Source organism: Zeus faber, assembly GCF_960531495.2.
Source record: "Zeus faber genome assembly, chromosome: 6".
In the NCBI taxonomy this organism is placed as follows: domain Eukaryota; kingdom Metazoa; phylum Chordata; class Actinopteri; order Zeiformes; family Zeidae; genus Zeus; species Zeus faber.
Window position 1 is genome coordinate 34,905,852 of NC_137201.1, and position 26,224 is coordinate 34,932,075.

Below are 26,224 nucleotides of genomic sequence, written 5' to 3' on the forward strand. Positions count from 1 at the left end.
ACACTGATTAAAGCACAAGAGCATCAGCGGCACTGAAGCTGCTCCCCGCTCCCTGAAGGAAGTGAAAACACTTCACCACCTCCATCTGCATGTGTGTGTCGCTGTGGCTGCATGTGATGCCTGTGTTGTGGTGTGTGTGTGTGAGACCAATAAAAACAAGCTCAGCTTGTCCAGTTTAATTTAGACACTGAGGACAGAGGAGTAAAAACCAGCAGAATTTATTATCAACAAACTCCATTTTTTTATCTGTACAGAAAACAAAGAACAAACCGAGAGGAGAACTGAGAACACACACACACACACACACACACACACACACACACACACACACACACACACACACACACACACACACACACACACACACACACACACACACACACACACACACACACACACGTCAAGGTGAACTGGTTGAGCCAAGGCAGTTGACCAGGACAGGGTCCCGGCACGAGAGGACAGGGTCCTGACAGGACAGGACAGGACAGGGTCCTGACAGGACAGGACAGGGTCCAAGTTTGAGGATGAGATTCAGCTTGTTTCAGTAAAGTGGCTTCAAATCAACTGAAATGTCCTGAACAGAATATTGTGAAGAGTAACGACTCAAAGATCCAACATCAGCAACAAATAAATAAGGCTATGACAAAACAATATATATATTTATATTTAAAGATAAAAAAAGAACAAAAATGTGCAATGATTCCAGTATCGTTGACATCTCACCGCTCATATTATCATCGTGGTTTTAATCTGTTGCATGGTTCTCTATGTCCGCCACAGGAAACAGGAAGCTGCACACTGGATCCAGACCAAGAAGCCCCCCCCTCCCCCGGCGGGGCGGGGCTGGAGCAGCGTGCCGAGTGTTTGGCACGTGGGGGGCAACCTGGGGGGAGGGGGGGGGCCTGGCAGTCCAATGGCAAAACACCCAAAGAATAATAAAATTAGCCCCGCCCCCACACAGATCAGCCCAGGGAAACAGGAAGCGATGAAAGAAGGAAGCAGGAAGTCTTAACACAGAACCAGAGCAGAAGGAGTTGGACAGAGCAATTGGGGTCGGGGGGGGGGGGGGTCCTGGGGTAATGTCATTCCAACATGGAGACCCCCCCCCGACCCCCCCGCAGCCAGGAGGAATGATCAAATCAAGAGACAAAGGAGGAAGAGGAAGTGAAGATGGAACTGCCAGACAGCCTGGAGCCACACGGGACCCTGGAGGGTGCGGAGGTCCTGGGGGGTCATCCTGGGGGTCTTCCTGCGTTCTACCTGTCCTTCAGCTCCTGCGTGACCCTCTTGGTGATGCGACCACAGACCAGGCCCATGAGGAACAGGAGGCAGACCCCCAGAGTGATGGAGGCCAGGATGTAGTTCTTAGAGGGGGATGTCATCACCTGCATGGCCAGGTCCGAGAAGCCTTCAGCGGGGGCCACCTGGGGGGAGGGAGGGCCAGGTTAGTGCCAGGTAGCTCTACGTAGGGCTCCAGGTAGCTCTACGTAGGGCTCCAGGTAGCTCTACGTAGGGCTCCAGGTAGCTCTACGTAGGGCTCCAGGTAGCTCTACGTAGGGCTCCAGGTAGCTCTACGTAGGGCTCCAGGTAGCTCTACGTAGGGCTCCAGGTAGCTCTACGTGGGCTCTAGTTTTACTGGGTCTCAGTTCTGCGTTTGACAGTGTGGAGATTAGAAAACTGGATTGGACTTGGTCTTAAGCAGGGTGTGGCCAGACGAACTAAGAGGGTTCCCAAGATCCTGCTAGAAAAGATGGCGGCGTATGCCTTGCAGCTAGCCTAGTTACCATGGTAACCAGCCTGGTCAGGAGCAGTTTGAGGCATCGTGGATCAGAGTGTCACTGTTCAGCTTCGGACACAAAAACGACGCTCGGCTTTAGTTCTGCATAAGTTTCACATTGTAATTATATCGCAAAAGTAAAAAATAAACACATTAAAAATGATAAATTGGGTGTTTATGCGTTTGGTAATCAATTTCCAGGACGCTCTTCTGTCTATTAATATCTACAGCATCGCCCTTTTTAGTAATCATGGGTTGAAATATTTAAATATTGTTCCATCAGTGATCACGGCTCTGTAGCTGTGACGGAGACGTCAGGATGTGCCGAGCACCACGTCTCCACCTGATGCAGCCTCCACCGGCTCAGACTGCTTCAGCTCAGCGCCGTCCAGGGGCCGTGGGTTATCGCCGCCTGACCCCAGCGACCCTCAGGGAATACCCCCAGGCTCAAGTGTTATTTAGTGAACGGGGACTGTTCCGTTCGCCTTGGCAACGATGTATGTGAGCCAATCAGTGTGGAGTTCCAAAAGGTTCACTCCTGGTTTATCCACATGCTTCTGTTGACCAAAATGATGCAAAATAACAAAACTGCCAGCCACAGTGAAAACATTTGAGCTTGAGAAAGAAGCTCCCATCACATCGTCACTTTTTCCCCCCAACAAACCGATCACAGATTAAAGGGGGCGGGACTTAGTAGATCAACCGCAGAACGTGATCGAGTCACGTATATAAACCCCACACAAGCGCTCCACCTCAGCTTTTGCACTAAATAAATAAATAAATAAATAAATAGACAAATAAGAATGTTCAGTGGACACACAAGTCATTAGGCCTGTATTCTAGGGAGGGACACGAGGGATTTCATCATCCACTGCTTCACCTCGATCCAACGTCCCCTGAAAGAGCGCTCCAACCAGCTGGGGTCAGATGGAGGACCAGCCACCAGCCTCACCACAGACAGGCTCCTTTGACACAATGTTAAATTGACGTACTTGTGATTTGTTTTCAGACCAATAGTTGCATGACCATTTGAAAAGATCAAACCTTCCACCCTGATTGGTTGGTCTAGTATTTAGTATCTCTTAGTATTTCTGCACACACTTAGGTTTCTCTCTGTTAAATGTTGGTGCTAGCAGCAGCATACCATGGCAGCGTAGCTCCACATGTCTATTCGATCCTGCAGCCTCTTCTTACACTCTGGCTGCAGACGCACCCTCTTGTCCTGCAGCGCCTCCAGCAGGCACGACATCTCTGGGGACCAAACAGACCATCAAACGCCGCCCGACCCGACTCACGGCACAATTCTCTGTCGGCGTTGCGACTCACGGCGTCCCCGGCCGGGCGGAATCGCGGCACAGTGGTGTTTGATGTCCAGGGCGCAGGCGGTATGCAGCACCGGGTCCACAAAGATGTCTGCCTTGCTCTCCTTCAGCATGTTCAGAACCTCCTGCAGCAGAGAGGAAGAGGAGGAACGGCTGAAGACTTCCACTGGAGAACAACCAATCTGCTCAACCCGTATATATGAAGAGGACGTCATGATTTGCTTCATGGATCCACTGCTCATTTAGTTCATGGTTCATAGGTCATGTGACGCACCTTCTTGCACGCTTCCTGTTTGATTTTCAGCAAATTGACCTTCAGACACTCTTCCACCTGACCGGTCTGCTCCTGCGCCGCCGCCTCCTCCGGACACAGTCTGGAGATCTGTAGTAGTACACATTAACAAGCAGTAGTACCACATTGATAGACAGTAGTAAACAGGGTGAAGCGTACCTCCTGTGTGCAGTGGATCTGGAGCTGTGGATCCAGTCTGTAATCCAGAGCAGATTCCTGCAGAATCACTCTGATCTGATCCTCACAGTCCGGAGACAGACGCTGGAAACATGGCCGACAGTTAGAAACTCAACCGGCTGGTGAACCAACAGCAAGAACTGCCGGTACGCAGGTGTTAGCCGAGCAGCTAGCATGGCAGTTGGACTCACCTGGTCGGCGTACTTGAGCTTCAGACAGGAAATGACCTCGCCCTCCAGCTCGTCGTCTCCAGCTGCTTTCTTCAAGATGCTTTGACAGAACTTGGGGATGTCGGCTTTACACGACTTCTTCAGGACCGGGTTCAACCTGTAGTCTGAGTACACACATATGGTGTGTCGTATTGTACAGTGTGTGGCACAGTGTGTGGCACAGTGTGTGGCACAGTGTGTGGCACAGTGTGTGGTACAGTGTATTGTACAGTGTATTGTACAGTGTGTGGTACAGTGTGTGGCACAGTGTACTGTACAGTGTGTGGCACAGTGTATTTTACAATGTATTGTACAGTGTGTGGTACTGTGTGGTACAGTGTATTGTAGTGTATTGTACAGTGTGTGGTACCTGAGTTCTGGGTGATCTGCCTCTTGGTGATCATCTGTTTACATTTGGGATCCATCAGCTCACTGTTCTTGTTCTGTTTCAGACACTGGAGGGCACTCTTCCCCTCCGAGTCCGGACAGAACCGCTGGAAAACACACAGTACACACTCAGTACACACTCCACACAGTGCACACTCAGTACACAGGCAATACACACAGTACACACCCTGATCATGCCCCTGCAGAGCCTCATCAGCTGGTAGTCCAGCTCGGGGTCCATCATCTCAGCCTCCTGCAGCCTGAACACCCTGTGGTGGCAGCGCTGCGAGAGCTGCCGCTTCTTCTCCTTCAGACACTCCATCACCTGGAAAAACATTGGATTCACTCGTTTGTCATTTTTCCACAACTGCAAAATGTAAAGTCTCTGTGCTTCCCACTTGTTTCAGCAATGTAAACATTTCCCATGTAAATAAAGTTTGAATTGGGGGGGGGGGGGTTATTTGACAACTAATATTAACATGGAAACAGACAGAAATAACATATATATACTGTATATGTATATGCTGTATATTTGTAAATGTCCCCATTGTGGGACTAATAAAGGTTCATCTTATCTTATATCCTAACCTAATATATATTAGTGTGTGTGTGTGTATCAACCGTTGAGGCGGTGACTGACCTGAGCGTTTCCAAACGCCACGTTCTGACACAGTCTGGTGATGTCCTGTTTGCACGAGTCGTACAGCTCTGGTTCCAGACGGATGTCCTCTGACTGGGGGGGTTATATCATTATTAAAGATGTGTAAATGCAAATGTCGCAATAGATGGAACGCAGGCTGTGTTAAGAGAAATCAAAATGCAGAGAGAGAGAAATATCTCGTTACTTATTGGAAAAACAAGTGTTGCTATATTGAACACACTGCAGCACCCTCCTGGTTGCATCCCTCTCCTTTTCTCCCTCATTTACAGCCATAACTATGACAGGAAGAGGCCACATGACCAAATGCTGTTTTTCCATGTACATGTTTGTTTCTATATTTGTTTTTCCATGTACATGTGTGTTTCTTTGTTTGTTTTTCCATGTACATGTTTGCTTCTTTGTTTGTTTATCGATGAACATTTTGATAGTTCTTTATTGATGTTTTTCCATGTACATGTTTGTTTCTATGTATGTTTTTCCATGTACATGTTTGTTTCTATGTATGTTTTTCCATGTACATGTTTGTTTCTATGTATGTTTTTCCATGTACATGTTTGTTTCTTTGTTTGTTTTTCCATGTACATGTTTGTTTCTTTGTTTGTTTTTCCATGTACATGTTTGTTTCCGTGTTTTTCCATGTACATGTTTGTTTCCATGTTTTCCATGTACATGTTGCTTAGTTCTTTCATGTTTTTCCATGTACATGTGTGTTTCTTTGTTCATGTTTATTCATGTACATGTTGAGTTCTTTACTGAGGTTTTATTTTTACGTACATGTTTGTTTCTTTGTTTTTCCATGTACATGTTTGTTTCTTTGTTTGTTTTTCCATGTACATGTTTGTTTCTTTGTTTTTCCATGTCCATGTTTGCTTCTTTGTTTGTTTATCCATGTACATGTTTGTTTCTGTGTTTTTCCATGTACATGTGTGTTTGTTGGTTTTTCCATGTACATGTTTGTTTCTGTGTTTTTCCATGTACATGTGTGTTTGTTGGTTTTTCCATGTACATGTTGATAGTTCTTTATTGATGTTTTTTACGTACATGTTTGTTTCTATGTATGTTTTTCCATGTACATGTTTGTTTCTTTGTTTATCCATGTACATGTTTGTTTCCATGTTTTTCATGTACATGTTGCTTAGTTCTTTCATGTTTTTCCATGTACATGTTCGAGTTCTTTATTGAGGTTTTATTTTTACGTACATGTTTGTTTCTTTGTTTTTCCATGTACATGTTTGTTTCTATGCATGTTTTTCCATGTACATGTTTGTTTCTGTGTTTTTCCATGTACATGTTTGTTTCTTTGTTTGTTTGTTTCTATGTATGTTTTTCCATGTACATGTTTGTTTCTTTGTTTTTCCATGTACATGTTTGTTTCTGTGTTTTTCCATGTACATGTTTGTTTCTATGTATGTTTTTCCATGTACATGTTTGTTTCTGTGTTTTTCCATGTACACGTTTGTTTCTTTGTTTGTTTATTTCTATGTATTTTTTCCATGTACATGTTTGTTTCTGTGTTTATCCATGTACATGTTTGTTTCTGTGTTTGTTTCCATGTACATGTTGATAGTTTTGTTTTTCCATGTACATGTTGAGTTCTTTATTGATGTTTTTTTTTACGTACATGTTTGTTTCTTTGTTTATCCATGTACATGTTTGCTTCTTTGTTTATCCATGTACATGTTTGTTTCTATGTATGTTTTTCCATGTACATGTTTGTTTCTATGTATGTTTTTCCATGTACATGTTTGTTTCTATGTATGTTTTTCCATGTACATGTTTGTTTCTTTGTTTGTTTTTCCATGTACATGTTTGTTTCTTTGTTTGTTTTTCCATGTACATGTTTGTTTCCGTGTTTTTCCATGTACATGTTTGTTTCCATGTTTTTCATGTACATGTTGCTTAGTTCTTTCATGTTTTTCCATGTACATGTGTGTTTCTTTGTTCATGTTTATCCATGTACATGTTGAGTTCTTTATTGAGGTTTTATTTTTACGTACATGTTTGTTTCTTTGTTTTTCCATGTACATGTTTGCTTCTTTGTTTGTTTTTCCATATACATGTTTGTTTCTGTGTTTGTTTCCATGTACATGTTGATAGTTCTTTATTGATGTTTTTCCATGTACATGTTTGTTTCTTTGTTTATCCATGTACATGTTTGTTTCTGTTTGTTTTTCCATGTACATGTTTGCTTCTTTGTTTTGTTTATCCATGTACATGTTTGTTTCTGTGTTTTTCCATGTACATGTGTGTTTGTTGGTTTTTCCATGTACATGTTGATAGTTCTTTATTGATGTTTTTTTACGTACATGTTTGTTTCTATGTATGTTTTTCCATGTACATGTTTGTTTCTTTGTTTATTTCTATGTATGTTTTTCCATGTACATGTTTGTTTCTTTGTTTATCCATGTACATGTTTGTTTCTATGTATGTTTTTCCATGTACATGTTTGTTTCTGTGTTTTTCCATGTACATGTTTGTTTCTTTGTTTGTTTATTTCTATGTATTTTTTCCATGTACATGTTTGTTTCTGTGTTTATCCATGTACATGTTTGTTTCTATGTATGTTTTTCCATGTACATGTTTGTTTCTGTGTTTTTCCATGTACATGTTTGTTTCTTTGTTTGTTTATTTCTATGTATTTTTTCCATGTACATGTTTGTTTCTGTGTTTATCCATGTACATGTTTGTTTCTGTGTTTATCCATGTACATGTTTGTTTCTGTGTTTGTTTCCATGTACATGTTGATAGTTTTGTTTTTCCATGTACATGTTGAGTTCTTTATTGATGTTTTTTTTTTACGTACATGTTTGTTTCTTTGTTTTTCCATGTACATGTTGATAGTTCTTTATTGATGTTTTTCCATGTACATGTGTGTTTCTTTGTTTTTCCATGCACATGTGTTTGTTTGTTTTTCCATGTACATGTTTGTTTCTGTGTTTTTCCATGTACATGTTTGTTTCTGTGTTTTTCCATGTACATGTTTCTTTCTTTGTTTTTCCATGTACATTTTTCTTTCTTTGTTTTTCCATGTACATGTTTGTTTGTTTCTTTGTTTGTTTGTCATGTACATGTTTGTTTGTCATGTACATGTTTGTTTCTTTGTTTTTCATGTACGTGTTGAAAGCTCTTTGATGTTTTTTTACGTACATGTTTGTTTGTTGATGTTTTTCCATTTACATGTGTTTCTATGTTTGTTTTTCCATTTACATGTTTGTTTCTGTTTGTTTTTCCATGTACATGTTTGTTTCTTTGTTTATTTCTATGTATTTTTTCCATGTACATGTTTGTTTCTTTGTTTATTTCTATGTATTTTTTCCATGTACATGTTTCTTTGTTTATTTCGATGTATTTTTTCCATGTACATGTTTGTTTCTTTGTTTATCCATGTACATGTTTGCTTCTTTGTTTGTTTTTCCATGTACATGTTTGTTTCTGTGTTTGTTTCCATGTACATGTTGATAGTTCTTTATTGATGTTTTTTTATGTACATGTTTGTTTCTTTTTCCATGTACATGTTTGTTTCTGTGTTTGTTTCCATGTACATGTTGATAGTTTTGTTTTTCCATGTACATGTTGAGTTCTTTATTGATGTTTTCTTTTACGTACATGTGTGTTTCTTTGTTTTTCCATGTACATGTTGATAGTTCTTTATTGATGTTTTTCCATGTACATGTGTGTTTCTTTGTTTTTCCATGCACATGTGTTTGTTTGTTTTTCCATGTACATGTTTGTTTCTTTCTTTTTCCATGAACATGTTTGTTCCTATGTTTGTTTTTCCATGTACATGTTTGTTTCTATGTTTGTTTCTCCATGTACATGTTTGTTTCTATGTTTGTTTCTCCATGTACATGTTTGTTTCTATGTTTGTTTCTCCATGTACATGTTTGTTTCTATGTTTGTTTCCATGTACATGTTTGTTTCTATGTTTGTTTTTCCATGTACATGTTTGTTCCTATGTTTGTTTCTCCATGTACATGTTTGTTTCTATGTTTGTTTTTCCATGTACATGTTTGTTCCTATGTTTGTTTCTCCATGTACATGTTTGTTCCTATGTTTGTTTCTCCATGTACATGTTTGTTTCTATGTTTGTTTTTCCATGTACATGTTTGTTTCTATGTTTGTTTTTCCATGTACATGCGTGTTTCAATGTTTGTTTTTCCATGTACATGCGTGTTTCAATGTTTGTTTTTCCATGAACATGTGTGTTTGTTTGTTTGTCCATGTACATGTTCGTTTGTCCATGTACATGTTTGTTTGTCCATGTACATGTTTGTTTGTTTGTTTTTCCATGTACATGTTTGTTCCTTTGTTTGTTTTTCCATGTACATGTTTGTTCCTATGTTTGTTTGTCATGTACATGTTTGTTCCTATGTTTGTTTGTCATGTACATGTTTGTTCCTATGTTTGTTTGTCATGTACATGTTTGTTCCTATGTTTGTTTGTCATGTACATGTTTGTTTCTTTGTTTTTCATGTATGTGTTGATAGCTCTTTGATGTTTTTTTACGTACATGTTTGTTTGTTGATGTTTTTCCATTTACATGTGTTTGTTTGTTTTTCCATTTACATATTTGTTTCTGTTTGTTTTTCCATGTACATGTTTGTTTCTGTGTTTTTCCATGTACATGCTTCTTTGTTTTTCCATGTACATGTGTGTTTGTTTCTGTGTTTTTCCATGTACATGCTTCTTTGTTTTTCCATGTACATGTTTGTTTGTTTGTTTTTCCATGTACATGTTTGTTTCTTTGTTTTTCATGTACGTGTTGATAGCTCTTTGATGTTTTTTTACGTACATGTTTGTTGATGTTTTTCCATTTACATGTGTTTCTTTGTTTGTTTTTCCATGTACATGTTTGTTTCTGTTTGTTTTTCCATGTACATGTTTGTTTCTGTGTTTTTCATGTACATGCTTCTTTGTTTGTTTTTCATGTACGTGTTGATAGCTCTTTGATGTTTTTTTACGTACATGTTTGTTTGTTGATGTTTTTCCATTTACATGTGTTTCTTTGTTTGTTTTTCCATTTACATGTTTGTTTCTGTTTGTTTTTCCATGTACATGTTTGTTTGTGTGTTTTTCCATGTACATGTTTGTTTCTGTGTTTTTCATGTACATGCTTCTTTGTTTTTCCATGTACATGTGTGTTTGTTTGTTTTTCCATGTACATGTTTGTTTGTTTGTTTTTCATGTACGTGTTGATAGCTCTTTGATGTTTTTTTACGTACATGTTTGTTGATGTTTTTCCATTTACATGTGTTTCTTTGTTTGTTTTTCCATGTACATGTTTGTTTCTGTGTTTTTCATGTACATGCTTCTTTGTTTGTTTTTCATGTACGTGTTGATAGCTCTTTGATGTTTTTTTACGTACATGTTTGTTGATGTTTTTCCATTTACATGTTTCTTTGTTTGTTTTTCCATGTACATGTTTGTTTCTGTTTGTTTTTCCATGTACATGCTTCTTTGTTTGTCCATGTACATGTTTGTTTCTTTGTTTGTCATGTATGTGTTGATAGCTCTTTGATGTTTTTTTACGTACATGTTTGTTTGTTGATGTTTTTCCATTTACATGTTTGTTTCCGTGTTTTTCCATGTACATGTTTGTTTCCGTGTTTTTCCATGTACATGCTTCTTTGTTTTTCCATGTACATGTGTGTTTGTTTCTGTGTTTGTTTCCATGTACATGTTTGTTTCTATGTTTGTTTTTCCATGTACATGTTTGTTTCTATGTTTGTTTTTCCATGTACATGTTTGTTTATATGTTTGTTTTTCCATGTACATGTTTGTTCCTATGTTTGTTTTTCCATGTACATGTTTGTTTCTATGTTTGTTTCCATGTACATGTTTGTTTCTATGTTTGTTTCCATGTACATGTTTGTTTCTATGTTTGTTTCCATGTACATGTTTGTTTCTATGTTTGTTTTTCCATGTACATGTTTGTTTCTATGTTTGTTTTTCCATGTACATGTTTGTTTCTTTGTTTTTCCATGTACATGTGTGTTTCTTTCTTTGTTTTTCCATGTACATGTGTGTTTCTTTCTTTCTTTTTCCATGTACATGTTTGTTTCTTGGTTTTTCCATGTACATGTTTGTTTCTGTGTTTATCCATGTACATGTTTGTTTCTTTCTGTGTTTATCCATGTACATGTGTGTTTCTTTCTTTGTTTTTCCATGTACATGTGTGTTTCTTTCTGTGTTTATCCATGTACATGTGTGTTTCTTTCTTTGTTTTTCCATGTACATGTGTGTTTCTTTCTTTGTTTTTCCATGTACATGTGTGTTTTTGTTTTTCCATGTACATGTGTGTTTCTTTCTTTGTTTTTCCATGTACATGTGTATTTCTATATTGATGGTTTTCCATGTACATGTTTGTTTCTATGTATGTTTTTCCATGTACATGTTTGTTTCTGTTTGTTTTTCATGTACATGTTGATGGCTCTTTATTGATGTTTTTTTACGTACATGTTTGTTGATGTTTTTCCATGTACCTGTTTGTTTCTATGTTTGTTTTTCCATGTACACATGTTTGTTTTTATGTCTGTTTTTCCATGTACATGTTGTTTGTTTCTATGTTTATCCATGTACATGTTTGTTTCTGTGTTTGTTTCCATGTACATGTGTGTTTCTTTCTATGTTTTTCCATGTACATGTGTGTTTTTGTTTTTCCATGTACATGTGCGTTTTTGTTTTTCCATGTACATGTGTGTTTTTGTTTTTCCATGTACATGTGTGTTTTTGTTTTTCCATGTACACATGTTTGTTTTTACGTCTGTTTTTCCATGTACATGTTGTTTGTTTCTGTGTTTGTTTCCATGTACATGTTTGTTTCTTTCTATGTTTTTCCATGTACATGTGTGTTTCTTTCTTTGTTTTTCCATGTACATGTTTGTTTCTTTCTTTGTTTTTCCATGTACATGTGTGTTTTTGTTTTTCCATGTACATGTGTGTTTTTGTTTTTCCATGTACATGTGTGTTTTTGTTTTTCCATGTACATGTGTGTTTTTGTTTTTCCATGTACATGTGTGTTTCTTTCTTTGTTTTTCCATGTACATGTGTGTTTCTTTCTTTGTTTTTCCATGTACATGTGTATTTCTATATTGGTGGTTTTCCATGTACATGTTTGTTTCTATGTATGTTTTTCCATGTACATGTTTGTTTCTGTTTGTTTTTCATGTACATGTTGATGGCTCTTTATTGATGTTTTTTTACGTACATGTTTGTTTGTTGATGTTTTTCCATTTACATGTTTATTTCTATATTGATGTTTTTCCATGTACCTGTGTGTTTCTGTTTGTTTTTCCATGTACATGTTTGTTTCTATGTTTGTTTTTCCATGTACACATGTTTGTTTCTTTGTTGTTCCATGCACATGTTTGTTTTTATGTCTGTTTTTCCATGTACATGTTGTTGTTTGTTTCTATGTTTATCCATGTACATGTTTGTTTCTATGTTTATGTTTTTCCATGGACATGGTTGTTTCTTGTTTGTTTTTCCATGGACATGTTTGTTTCTTGTTTGTTTTTCCATGGACATGTTTGGTTCTATGTTTACTTGTCTCACCCGTGGTGATTCTCCCTCTTGGAGTAGTAGTGATGATTAGCTGTTTAGAGACCAAAACATGGTAAAATAGTTTTCCCAAAGAGGGGGCTGGTGGTGGTTCTGTGCTCAGCTCGTCCCACAGCTCGTCACAGGACAGAGTTGTTGCAGCAGTTGTTGATGATTAAAGAATAAATAAAGAGTTTCATTGCAGGTTGAGAAGTTCAACTCCACTTGCAGACCAACTCTGTGCTAGATGCAATGGAACAAATACTCTGTTGTATGTCCAGCATGCTGACAGCACAGGTTAACGAGGGAAAACATTTTATTTTTCATAAATAAAAAAAAATCCTTCGTTAAGCTGTGGGCTTACCATCGCCAGCTCCTCCACCCGCAACTGCTTGCGGCACTTGACTGAGACGCGCTGCTCCCTGGCGTCCTGCAGTGTGTCGTTCCTCACCGTGGAGCTGAGACAGATCACCACGTCCACCCTGCACAAGGACCAGAACCATCAGAACCACATGGAACCAGAACCATCAGGATTAGTTCTAAAAACATTTCAATCAATATTCCGTCTGTGTATACTTTTATTCACCAAGTAGTGTGTAATAAGCAGGATAATGAGCAGCCAGACGGTTGTTATCACTGAATAACCTCCTGCAGCATGATACCAGATCTTATCACCGTGTCTGGGGTTATTTAGTGATCGCGACTGTCTGGCTCGATGTTACTATATACTAGGGGTTAGGCTTGGGTGATATCCAAAATGTTATCTTGTGATGCAGTCCTGCCCAAATAGGGGCAGTGGGGGAGAAAGTGTTCCTATTATGCACGGCATTTTTTTTGGTTTCATTCAATTACATTAAATACAACTACAATGAAAGCACTCTGTATTTTTTTTTTCCTTTGGAGAGACGGTGAACCTTTAATGCCGGATCACGGAGAACGGATCGCAAGTTGTGCGTGGGCGTTCACGTAACGCGCGTACGGAAAGGATTCCCCGTTCACCAGCCAGTCAGTGTGCATTACAATAACAGAATAAAACTGATAGAAGCTTACAAAATGCAAAGGGATATCATTTCAATGGGGAATTATAAAAAAAAGGGAATCATAAATATATTTTTATATGTGTGAATGGAACACGACTCTCCGTGCGTCCCGATCGTCGAGCCTCGTTCCTCCGAATAAAACAAGTGAAAACAGTGTGGGGGCGAGGCACGGAGGAACGGGGCACGTGTCGGAGTCTCCTTATGATTATTATCTATGAATAACGCATGGAGAGGGGGTGACCCGGGAGAAAGTCACAGAGATAGTGCCCCCGTTACGAATGTTTCCGTCCATACCATTCCATACACCCTTGTTATGTTCCATAAGGAGACGTAAAATAAAGTAACCTAGATCTAAAGTAAAAACACACTGTCTTTGCAACCCATCGCTGGCCCACGCAATGTCGGGTCTGCAACTTAATCACCATCCAAATCCACGATTTGTTTACACCTTCCATGTTAAGGTCACAATTCAATTCTTGATTTAAACATATGTATTTTTTTCAGCACTAACATCTATGCCATTGTTAGAATATTTAGTCCTGATTTGTAAAGAAAAACACATAACTGACCCCTCCGCAGAGCAGACCACAGCTCACCTAACTCTGAAGCCAATTTCATGAAAGTTGGCTCCGAGTCGGGTGAGCCTCAGTCGACTCCGGAGGGGTCCGCACCCCCCAGCGTACACTGCATTTGTCTACCGGCAGATCTCCACCAACTGAATATGGCGACTATGTCGATAAAAATTCCCCACAAAAATACAGGGAAAATCACAGACCTGCTTGTGATTTCAAAGTTCAAAATCGAACACTTGTTTCAATCAATTTTCGATTCCGAGTCCTGACACCCCTACTATACACCATACATCCACACCCCACTCTCCCCTTACTTCTTCTTGATGTTGGGACAGAGCTTCAGGACGTCCTCCTTACAGGCCGTCTTGAATTTGTAGGAGAAACGGAAGTCTTTAATCTGGATCTGGAGAGAAAGGGAAGAAGAAGAAGAATCTTTAATTATCACGCAACACACCACCCTATAACACACACACACACACACACACACGCACACGCACACGTACACGTACACGTACACGCACACGCACACGCACACGCTTTGGGTGGTGCCGGTGAAATGGTTCCTCTGCATTTAACCATCCTGGCTTGTCCTTCCTCCGGGGCCACAGCCAGGAGCAGTGGGCAGCGTTTGTGGACGCGTCGGGGACGTGGTAACGAGTGTCCATCACTGGTCACACCATGAAGTGTGCATGTTTGCATGCAAAAAGGCTCCTATTTGGGAGATAATCTGCCACCTGGAGATGGGAGCTTAGAGGACATGGAGGGTTTAGGGCAGATGGAGAGATGAAAGGAAGAGGGACTGACCAGCTGGAAGTGAGTGACTCCCACAGCACACTTGTCGTTCATCTCCTTCTGATGTTTGTTAAGAACGAGACACTCCATCAAATCTCCAGAATCAATCTGGTTATCTGACACCTCCTGGGGGGCGGGGGGGAGAGAGCACTTTATAAAAAGCAATGTTATAGCAACGCTGCTGCTTAGCGACTCAGCTGCGAACAACCTCATTGTCTTTTCACCAAGTAGATTGACAGAGCTAATCGCTAAGAATTAAATGAAAGAGAGAGGACAAGAGAGCTTACATGGCAGTGAGACTGGATGACTGGTTCACAGGCTCTCATCAGCAGCGCTTCAATCTGGATGTCCTGCATATACAAACACCTGGTTACACTAGAGGGAAGCTACAGTAGCTATCAACATTAACCACCATGAGGGGGTGTGTCATTGGTGTGTATCTTGGGTGGTATGGTACCTCAGACTCCAGCTCCGTCAGGTTCGCTACGACGTCTCTACAGTCGGACACCAGATCCTCCAGATGGTCCTGAAGACACTCCAACTCCTGGAGAAATGCCAACAATCAGACAGTCAGCGCTGCAGCCCTACAGTCAGCGCTGCAGCCCTACAGTCAGCGCGGCAGCAGAGATGTCAGAGTTCACAGTACCTGTCCTGCCTCAGTCTTCTCACTACACCACTTTCCCAAATCCATCATGCAGCGTCTCTGCAGCTCGGGGTCCAGCTTGACGTCTAGTGCCCTTTGGTGGAGAATCCTCTGGACCTCCACCTTGCAGTCCCTGGACAGCTAGAGGGGTAGAATTCACATTAATGATGGAGGGATGACAGAGCCATAGAAGGATGACAGAACGATGGATGGAAGGCCTACCCTCCGTCCTTGCTCTACCGAGCGGTAGGCGTGGCGGTACAAGCAAGAGAAGATGGCGCCAGGCGGCATCATCTCACTGGTCCCGTTCCAGCCGTGGGTGTGGCAGAGGCGGGAGGCGTCGCCCTGGCACTTTCTGTACAGGATGGGGTCCAGTCTGTCAACCAGAGAGATACACACCTCAATTAAAAGTAGAAAAACTGTTAAAATCATATGTCAGAAGAATTGAAAGTTCTAATGGCCATAACAGGCTAGCAGCATACTTCCAGTCCCTGGCAATGAAGTACTGCAGTTCCAGCAGCCTCTGCTCACAGTCCTCCACCATCTTGTCTGTGTAAAGATGCTCCATTAGACACGACAGGATCCTGAAGGAACAAACACACCATTAGTATAATAATTAGCATAGTGCATGCCCTGTTCCAAACATACCTGTTTGGAACGGGCTTCCAGGAGCCCTGCTGTTGCACAGAGCTGAAAGCTCTCTGTTCGCTTGTTGTTTATTAATATTATATTACATGTCTACCATGTCCAAATTGCACCAAATTCAACACTGCACGTCTTTGGGTCCCCAGCAATACACTCACCAAGTGTGAAGTAGATCATATGAACCGGATGTCGAGATAATCGAAGGACATACAGACCATGCCTGTTTGGAATGGGCTGCATTGCAGAAGTGACTCAGTCGCAGAGGCAGTGCATGCCCGTACGACAACCACTTCTTCGAGGTTTAACCGCAATTTGCATCCATGATGTTGCATCACTGCCCCCTTCAGGTTTTATTCTAATTCAGTGTCCATTCATTTAAAGACGATTTTCCAGTCAAGATTCCTTCCTTTATGAGTGTGGACAGAAGTGACTCAGTCACAGAGCCCTAAAGCCCCACTGCTGCACAGAGTTGAGCGGCTCGCTGGTCACTTGTTGATGATTAATATTACACATGTCGCGAGTACAAATTACAGACATTTTATTTTCATCTCTTTTTGACCGTTCTGTCAACTCTGCTGCTGGAACTTCTGAATCGATAAAGTCTTATCTTAAACTACCCAGAGTGCACTGCCATACACACCATCACAGCTCAGACAGATAGAGCGACAGACAGACAAGCAGACAGACAGCTCACATGGGGTCTCCGGTGCGGATGTGTTTGCAGGCCGTCTGAATCACCGACTCGCAGGCCTCGTTCAGCGCTCGGTCGATGCGGTAGTCTGCTCCGGGGTCGGCCTCCTGGATCAGAGTCTGGAGCTGCAGAGAGAAAGGAGGTCTGAGAGGATTTGGACCATGGCCAAGACGTGGACCAAGACCAAAAACTGGACCAGGACCAAGACCGGCTGAAAGGTTTCTATCAGAGCTAGCGACAATAGCTTTTAGAAGTGGTTGCCAAGTTGCAACCATGCTTTATCTGTTGCTTGCCAAAATGAGAAAATGATAGCTGAATTTCAATGATTTTATAATTGAGTGAGATCAATAGATAAATCAATAGATACACTTCTAAACAGAGAACAAGGTATAGCTGCGCAGGTTGAAAACGAGGCAACGAGACAGCATAAGATGGTCGACGAGGGCCCAAATCTGGCTGCACTGGGCAACTATGCGACCGCTACTGTGGAGCCCTAATTCTAACAAAGCAGTGAATAAATCAACTCCTGAAATTGGAGGGAGTGTGTTAACAGGGCGTGCAGGGAGGGACAGGGTGCTCACAGCCTTCTGGCAGAGGGCGTCCACGCCCCCCTCGCCGCGCCCCGCCCTCATCAGGCAGTGCAGCGTCCGGCCCTTGCGGTGCAGCCCGGAGCAGTGCGCCTCGATCTCACTGCGGCAGTGCAGCACGATCTCTGGGCTCAGAGAGAAATCCTCCATCAGCATCCTGCGGTAGTCCAGCATTTCACCCTGGCACTCCCCGCTGACCTGTCGCCCTGAGCACACACATTAATATTATTAGGGTTATTTACAATAACCTTTAGTTCAAGATTCAAGATTTTTATTTGTCACATACATATACATACTTTCATACATATATGCAGTGAAATGTAAACACGTACAGAGCCTTTCATTCACAACCAAGACACCCAAAGTGCTTTACATTCATAGAAAGCAATCAAATGATAAAAACTTTAAAAGGCAAACAAAAAAATGCATTTCAGTTATTTCCCGAATTAATATTCGGGAAATAACTGAGAACATGGAAACAGCAAAAAGTCCTACTTGACAACACAGGTTCGCACAGCTCCTCTGTGTACAAGGAGGTTAGTAGTAATAATAACTTTTATTTTTATAGCACCTTTAATACATGCAACCCAAAGTGCTTTACATAGGTTAGCACGGTACCTAGGTGCACGGCAGACTCCAGGCACAACAGCAGGTAGGACAGCCGGGCCTCGCGGGCCCTCGGAAGGTTGCTGTCCACGCTGCAGTGGGACTTCTTCAGGTCGGCCTTGCAGGCTTTGGCCAGAGAGTAACTGACCTTGTAGTCCTGAGCGATCAGCTTCTGCCTGGTGGTCAGAGCCTCGCGGCACTGGGGACACAAACAGGGGTCAGACACTGGGAAGACCTGGACCACCCACCAACGTGCCAAAGAGGGATAACACACACTGATGAGGACTCACCCGCTCAGACATGGCCTCCTCAAACTTGTGGTTGAATAGACATTTATAGACTCTGCCTTCACCTGCAGGGGTCTACACACACACACACACACACACACACACACACACACACACACACACACACACACACACACACACACACACACACACACACACACACTCTCTCTAAATGTCCTGCCAAGTGTGGTTCATGGGGTCATGAAAGAGGGTTATAATGTTGAGTCATTTTTATCTTTTATACATACACACATTAATATTGACAATAAAAATATTGATGATAATAAATATCTAGACCCACGTTGTCACAGAAGCGCTCGCGGTCGTCCCTGCAGGCGAAGTAGAGGAAGCGGTCGAGGTGGAAGTCGTCGGAGGAGAGCTCAGCCACGCGCATGATCGACTTCTTGCACTCGTCCCTGATGGAGGGAGCGTTCCCCTCCTCCACCTCCTGCACCAGAGCCTTCTCCAGGCAGGAGATCACCTCGCCCTGCGAGTGCAGGTCCTGGGGGCACAAGTCATGGTCGCTCTACCACAGATAACGATAAAATACTTTTCCGTTTAAGGAAAACGGGAGAACATCGACACCCTGTGTGTCTGCATGCTACATGCTACATGCTAACAGTGACAGCTCAAGGCTGCAGATGATCAGCTAGCCTAGCTGTGAAATATATCTTCCAGCATCTCAGAAGCTGAGTTATTCAAGCAATTCCCCTTGCGCCTTTATGACAAGTAAACATAAAAAAAAAGATCTTAAGGTGGAGGTAAACTTAAGAAATAGATTTGACCAAAACGACGTGTTCAGAACAAGATACAGTGGTACCTGGACTTACGACTGTAATTCCTTCTATAAGAACAGTGGTACGTTAAAACAGTTTTATGTCCAAGCAATTTTCCCATATAAATGACGACATCATGAAGGGTGAAAAAAAACAAAATACCAGGAAAAAATTCAGTTAATATGAAAAAAAATATCCATAAGCCACAAACTACTTGCACACCCCATGTAGGTCGCCCGCTGACTGCTGACTGACTGCTGACTGACTGCTGAATGACTGCTGAATGACTGGCTGGCTGGCTGCTGACTGACAGCCGAAGCGCCAGCTGCAAATTTCCACGGTCCTATCTTGGAGCAGTCGGTCGCAAGTCGATACAAATTTTGGCGACTATGGCTGCTGGTGTCTGGTATCTTGGATTAGTCGTAAGTAGATGCAGTCGTAAGTCGAGGTACCACTGTACTAGCAAATTGATGCGGTGATATGGATTCTTGCGGTGTTCTCGGTGCAAGCCCGGGGTGATCTTTGTCTTTGGTCTCTCTCTTGCTCTGAGACCTCCCCTTGTCTTGATTGGTCCAAAAGCTGTTGCGTCAAGGGCGGACTTCAACCCCATGTCACTCAACCTCCTCCTTTTCCTGGGTCAACAAGCTTGTTTTTTTCCCGGCAACAGCAACATTCAGAGCATGTTTTATATATACTCTATTTCCTCAAATATAAAACGGTAAACAAGGCTGAGTCTGAGTCTCCCCCCCTCCAGCGCTGCACGCCGAGTGCACCGCGCCGCTTTTTACTGCGTTCTTATTTTAGATCTATTGTTTTTTCGTTTCTACTTGTTTGATACTAACATTTTAAACCCAACGAAGAGTCGTTCCACCTTGGATCAGGACTGTTGATTGCGTAATGGAGAAGGAGCAATATCTGGTCCACTGTGCGTCCCAGCTGCTCCCGTGTCCCCGATCAAAAAAATAAAGTGAGTTTATTTTAGATCTGTTTTTGAGGAGCACGGTGCCCAGACGGCAGTTGAGGTAAATGAAAGACCCGGTCACTAGGAAATACGGGTCATGTCAATAAATTACATTGCGTTGATTTCACTATTTTTAATTTCATGTTTTATTCATTTTTATGTTAAGCAAAGCTGCTGCCCACTCCTCTCGCTGTGGCGTTCATGCTTCTTTCACCGCCAAGTTCTGACTGAGTTCTTATTGAGTATTCTGCTGAAGGTTTTTTGGGACACTCCGGTTGTTCTTGCATCTTTTTAAGTGTACCTCTTGCTTTAGTAACCCAGCTTCACTCACAACTCTCTTATTTTTCCATTTAAGCATTTCTCAAAAAACTGGAGCGCCACTCTGAATCTGTAACACCACTCATGGAGGACAAAGCAGTCAGTCAGAATAATCAGCGCATCTGAGGTCTCTTCCTGTGTATGATGAGGTACACTTCCTGTGTATGATGAGGTACACTTCCTGTACCTTCTCCCCAGTGCTGATGCTGCCACAGTGCAGTGTGTTGATGTCGTCACGGCAATGCTCCATGAAGCCGCAGATGAGCCGGTAATCACTGAACACGATGCTGGTCATCTTGGTGATGTACTGGTTACACTGGTACTCGCTGATGTTGCCACGGTGATCCACCAAGCAGGACACTAGGAAGCCCTTCCCCCGCTCCTCCACCGCACACTCCTTGATCTGCAAGGACCACACACGGTACACACATAGTACACACACTATACACACATAGTACACAAATATTATACGCTCAGGACACGGACAGAGGAGTGACGTAGGGGGAGGAGCCACAGCGTTACCTCGGTGATGGTGCTCCTACAGACCTCCACAGCAACCGATTCAAACTTTGGATCCGTTGTCAGGTTCAGCTTGTAGTTCCACAGGAGCTGCACAGAGACCAGACTTTTTATTTTATGAACCAATTTTATTGAAGTGAAATGTTAATGAAAGCAGTTGCACTTCATTCCACAAATATGTGTGTGTTAAAATGCATCATGGCATACAACTGTGTTCTTTATAATAAAAAAGGCATTTAACAAAAAAATGTAACACACACACACACACACACACACACACACACACACACACACCATTTTTGGTCATCACCCAGCGCTAGAACCCTGCTCTAAAGAACCAAACTATCTACCTAATGAAACTACTGGAGTCCAGTCTCCTGTGAAGCCCAGTTCAGACCTTCAGCTTCTTTCTGGTGGAAACACCCAGAAGCTTCTTCTTCTTCTTTTTTTTTTATTAATCTAAACCAGTCTGAGCAGGTCAAGCTCGGTGCAGCCAGGTGCATGCTGGGATACAGTGCTGATACTCACATGGTTGCAGTCAGAAGCGATCTCGGTTTCCTGGAGGAGAAAAGAAAATGACACAAAACAAGTCAAGAAACATGTTTAAATTTATCCACACACACAAATGTTTTCTAAGAAACAAGTTTCCGAATGTACCCGGCAACACTAACAGCCAATCACAAAGCAGGAAACACAGCAGCCAATCAGATCACTGTGTCAGGTCAAACGAGTGGGTTTGAGATAAAGTAAATAAAAGGACAAGAACAGGAGGGGAAGAGGTTAAAAATCTCAAACTTTAACATTCAACCCCTTAACTGTACATCCTTTGCAGAGAAACGTGAAAGTTTGATGAAAACATTCACAAGGCCCAATGAGAGAACATGCTGGGGGTCAGAGGTCACACTGTTTCCCACTCAGACAGTATCAATTTGCTGCCATGGTGACCAGACTGTCGCAACTACAGCAGCTAAAACACACGTCACGACCAGAGGTCAGCAGGGACCAGAGGTGAGCAGGGACCAGGCAGTCCGCAGGGACCAGAGGTGAGCAGGGACCAGGCAGTCCGCAGGGACCAGAGGTGAGCAGGGACCAGGCAGTCCGCAGGGACCAGAGGTCAGCAGGGACTGGCGGTGAGCAGCTGTCAGTAGGGAGCAGCACATTTCTCAACAGTAGGGTTCTCACCAAGCAGTTGACAAGTGGTTGACTAGATTTACAATAACTATTGTATTAGTAAAATCATTTCTGTGGCCGCTGGATGGAACAGTCTGGTAATGCCTGGAGCGAGGAGGCGCAGGCTGATGACATCAGGGTGAAGGTGACATTGTTCTGTTGAGAAATAATTGGAGACTGATTCCCCTCGCTCCAGGCATTTCCAACCCAGCGCCTAGATACACTACTCACAAAAAGTTAGGGATATTCTGCTTTCGGGTGAAATTTCAGGATGAACCTAAAATGCACTATAACCTTTACAGCTGAACTTCATTTGACCTTCTCTAAACTTTTGAATGCACATGTCCAACTGTTCAATGTTTCAGTACTTTTTGCACAACTTGCTGTTCTCTAACAAGGAGCTGAACGGAAAAATTCACAACAAGTGTTTGACCCATGAATCCACCAATGCATGTCCTGGTTCAATTAGAGTTGGTATTTAAAGTCCTCTTCATCATGCTGTTCACATGTTGACATCATGAGACCAAGACCACACCTAACAACTGATCAACAGCACCTCGGCTGGTGAGGCTTCAAACAGGATGTTGTCAGAGGGAAGTGGCCACTGAGCTTAGAGTGTCACAGAGTGTCATCAGCAGCTTGCAACAGAGATACAGGGACTGGAAGAGTCACAGAAAGGCATAGAAGTGGACGTCCTTTGGCCACATCCCACACTGATGAGCGCTTCATTGTGAACAGTGGCCTGCGCAACCGCCAGGCCTCAGCAGACAATAAGTCGACTTGTGAACAGCATGAGACGTCCTTGTCAAGCTGTAATTGATGCTCGAGAGCACATGACAAGTTATTGAGACATTGACATTTGTTGTTGTGGTAAACCCACCACTGTTGTTGGCTTTTGTTTCAGTAAATTGTTTGAGATGAGGAAATCACCATTGTATCTTCTACTTAAATGAATGCTTGTGATTCACGCTGTTACAATTGAAGATAACAGCCAGCGTGCACGCCACACAGCAAAGCACAGTCATAGCCGTTCATTGTTACCTAGAAGTCCTCCCTCTGCATCTCCTCTACTACAATTACGAAAAACTTGGCAACTAGTAAAAATCAGTAGTCCTGAAACCCCTACCAAACAGCAACGTTTCAATGTGTTTGAACAGAGGACAAAGAGGATAAGCACAGAAAAATAAAAATGCAAGCAGCAGTGAGACAAATACACAAACACACATGATCATACAAACAATTAAAAAATGCAACATAAGAACAACTGCGCAAAGAAAACACTATTATAGGAATGTAAAGCACACAAAGAGGTATATTTTGAAAAAAGGAGTGTATTCAGGCGAAATTTGAAACAGGCGACAGCCTCTGATCTGATCGTTTTGGGGCAAACGGTTCCACAGAGAGGGAGCTAAAAAGACAAAGGACGCTCCCCCTTGGTTTTCAGCCACCAGCAAGCGTTGATCATAGGATCTAAGGGAACGGGTGGTACTGTACGGTTTTAAAAACTCAGTAGAAGTGATATGGGGGCCTGACCATGTGGTGCTTTAAAGGTGATTAAAAAAATCCTAAAAATCGATTCAGAATTTGATCGGTAGCTAATGCAAGGTCGACAGAATGGAGATGATGTGTCAATTACGCCTTGACTTGCAGCTCCGCCTTGCAGCATTTGAAGTCAGAAATGTGCATTGCAATAATCAAGGTGTAACAAAATAAATGTACATTTCAGGCTGTTAAAAGATAGGAATGCCCAAGATTTTTGAGATGTTTCTAAGATGAAAGAAAGAGGATTGAACCAGTTTTTTTTTTTACATGCAGGTCTCAATTGAGTTGTGGATCGAAAAGCATAGCAAGGTTTCTGGAAGTGGACTTGCATTTATCAGCCAACGGGTCATGTGAGTGAGAAATGGTGGCTACGATGTTTTGGCCAAAGACAAGAGATTCAGTTGTAGGTAGGACCTGGAGCTCTGTAAGGACCAGAGGTCAGTAGGGACCAGGCAGTCAGTAGGGACAAGATTCAGTAGGACCCTGGCTAGGAGACAGACCACTGACTGAACCCGACTGGTCAGCGACAAACTACCAGCCTCCCTCTGTCTCCTTGAGTCTCCCTCAGACTCCAGTTCACATGAAAAACTAAAATAATGTCAAGCAGCAGGTTGTCAAACAGGCCGCGGTGCCACCGTGTGGTCAGTTCTAGAAGCTCAATGAGGCTGCGCACCACGTCAACAAAACCACAGACAGACGGGCGGACAGACCAACGGCTGGACGGACACCTCAGACACTGGGAGGCCTGAAGGAGCTCGGCGTGGGCGTCGGGTGGAAACCACAGCCCAAGGAATGCAGCAGCTACAACTTCAATGTTCTAGTGGAGGACTGGCTAAAACTGTGGATCTTAAAGCAAAGCCAGGCGCATCATGGGATAAACGCATTAGCGGGGAATTCTTTTTTTTTAATGTATCATACAATGGTTCTCTGGAATAGAATTATGAATATAAGTGAGTGAAAACGTCATACTTTTGTGGAAAAATAAATAAAAAATTTATTAAAAAAAAAACGCACTGGCTACTTTATTTAGCTGCAAAACATAAAGAGAAACATCCGTTCAGTGTGTCTGTGTCCTTGATCTCCATCTGCTGGTTCCAGTGCTGTGGCGGGGTCGGCCTCCCCCTACACCCTCTATCTGTTGGTTCCAATGTTGGTGGCAACACAGAGGCCTTGATGCAGAAGAGCCACCTCTAACTCCCAGAATGCTGTGTGTGTGTGTGCGTCTGTGCACGTCAAGACATCTACACCGTGAAAATGTCCTCGGGGAAGCCGCGTGGCGCCCCAGGTCCCTGGAGCTCATGCTCCCCCAGGGACGCCTCCTCAAACACCACATCACAACTTTACTACCTCGTTCCAACTCGCCAGGACGGCATCTCTTCCAACCACTGACCTGGCCACCACCACCAGAACCTCCAGCCGTCTGGAGGTCCTGTCTTGCCCCGGGTGCAGGATGCAGGACCTCCAGCCATCTGGAGGTCCATCTGGCATCAGGTCCCGGAAGCAGGACGTCCAGCCACCTGGAGGCCAGTCTGGCATCGGGTGCAGGAAGCAGGACCCCCAGCTGTCTGGAGGCCAGTCTGGCATTGGGTCCAGGAAGCAGGACCTCTAGCTGTCTGGAGGTCCCATCTGATCCCGGGTCCATGAAGCAGGACCTCCAACCGCCTAGTGGTCCATCTGGCCACAGAAACCAGAACCTGAAGTGTCTCAGGTACCTGGCGTCGTGTCAGGGCAGATCTCACACCGGTTAAAGTTAAGTGGTTAAACTTTGTGATGTCGGCAGGTAAGGTGTTCAGCTGGACACCAGGCCTCACTCCAGGGCTCAGTTACACCAGGTTCAAGTTAGACCAGTGGGATCACCACACAGAAAGCTGGGCCAGCGGTGGTTTAGATTGTTATTGCTAGTTAGCTGCAGCTAGTTAACTACTGACTTGTCTACGGGACGTGTTCTTGTTTCGGTTTGAAACTCCACACACATGAATAAGGTCAAACAAAGAGACATTACTTGGTGCTAGTAAGTACAGCTTGCTGCTAACGGCTTCAGCTAGCCCGCTGCTAGCCGCAGTCACACCCAGGTCGCAGCGCGGATCCAGGACCCCCGGACTCACCTCCTTGCGGTCCTGGAGGCACTCTAGCACGGCCAGGTTGTTGCTCCAGGAGTGCCGCGGGCAGAGCCGGCTCAGGTCGGCCCGGCACGCCGGCTCCTCGGCCAGCTTCCAGGCGGCGGGCCGCTTGCGGGGCGGCGAGGCCGCGACAGCCGGACTCCCGTCGGCAGGAGCCGCGCCCGGTGGGGCGGCTTTGTTCGCGGGGAGCTCCGCGTCGCCCCCCGCTCTGGAGCCGCCGGTGCTGAGGGAGGACAGGGCGGGAAGCGGCCCCACGAAGAGGCAGAGCAGCAGCAGCAGCAGGGGAACACGTCTACAGTCCGCCATCTTTTCAGCCACTGGGGGGGAGGAGCCTCGCGAGCAGGAAGCCGCATGCTGATTGGACGGTGCGTGTGACGTGACCAGCTCGGCGCTGATTGGACGCCCGCCATGACGTCAGTTTCTGCGCCGTTGCAGCGCAGCACCGACCACGGCGGTCTCCATGGAAATGTGACGATTTCTCATAAATCTGATATTTCATTTATAAGAAATTGTCCTAAATGGTATTTGATTCGAGCAAACAATAAAAAAAAAAACAGTTTTGTAAAGATACATCTTTATTACATTTGAAAT

General features: G+C 43.2%; 1 protein-coding gene across 1 annotated transcript; it reads right to left on the bottom strand.

Moving 5' to 3' along the window:
* Positions 1–222: 222 nt before the first annotated feature.
* glg1a (golgi glycoprotein 1a) lies at positions 223–25,939 on the bottom strand (the record flags this gene model as incomplete). Its single annotated transcript, XM_080003100.1, has 26 exons — positions 223–1,424; positions 2,922–3,028; positions 3,104–3,224; positions 3,374–3,481; positions 3,551–3,652; positions 3,760–3,902; positions 4,148–4,271; positions 4,352–4,489; positions 4,805–4,897; positions 12,729–12,846; positions 14,291–14,379; positions 14,781–14,894; positions 15,056–15,118; positions 15,226–15,312; positions 15,415–15,552; positions 15,634–15,787; positions 15,894–15,995; positions 16,751–16,872; positions 17,329–17,540; positions 17,953–18,139; positions 18,231–18,302; positions 18,529–18,729; positions 20,470–20,685; positions 20,805–20,891; positions 21,330–21,359; positions 25,619–25,939. 26 exons carry the CDS (start codon positions 25,937–25,939, stop codon positions 1,257–1,259), a joined length of 3,417 nt encoding a protein of 1,138 aa, XP_079859226.1. The 3' UTR covers positions 223–1,256.
* Positions 25,940–26,224: the final 285 nt, after the last annotated feature.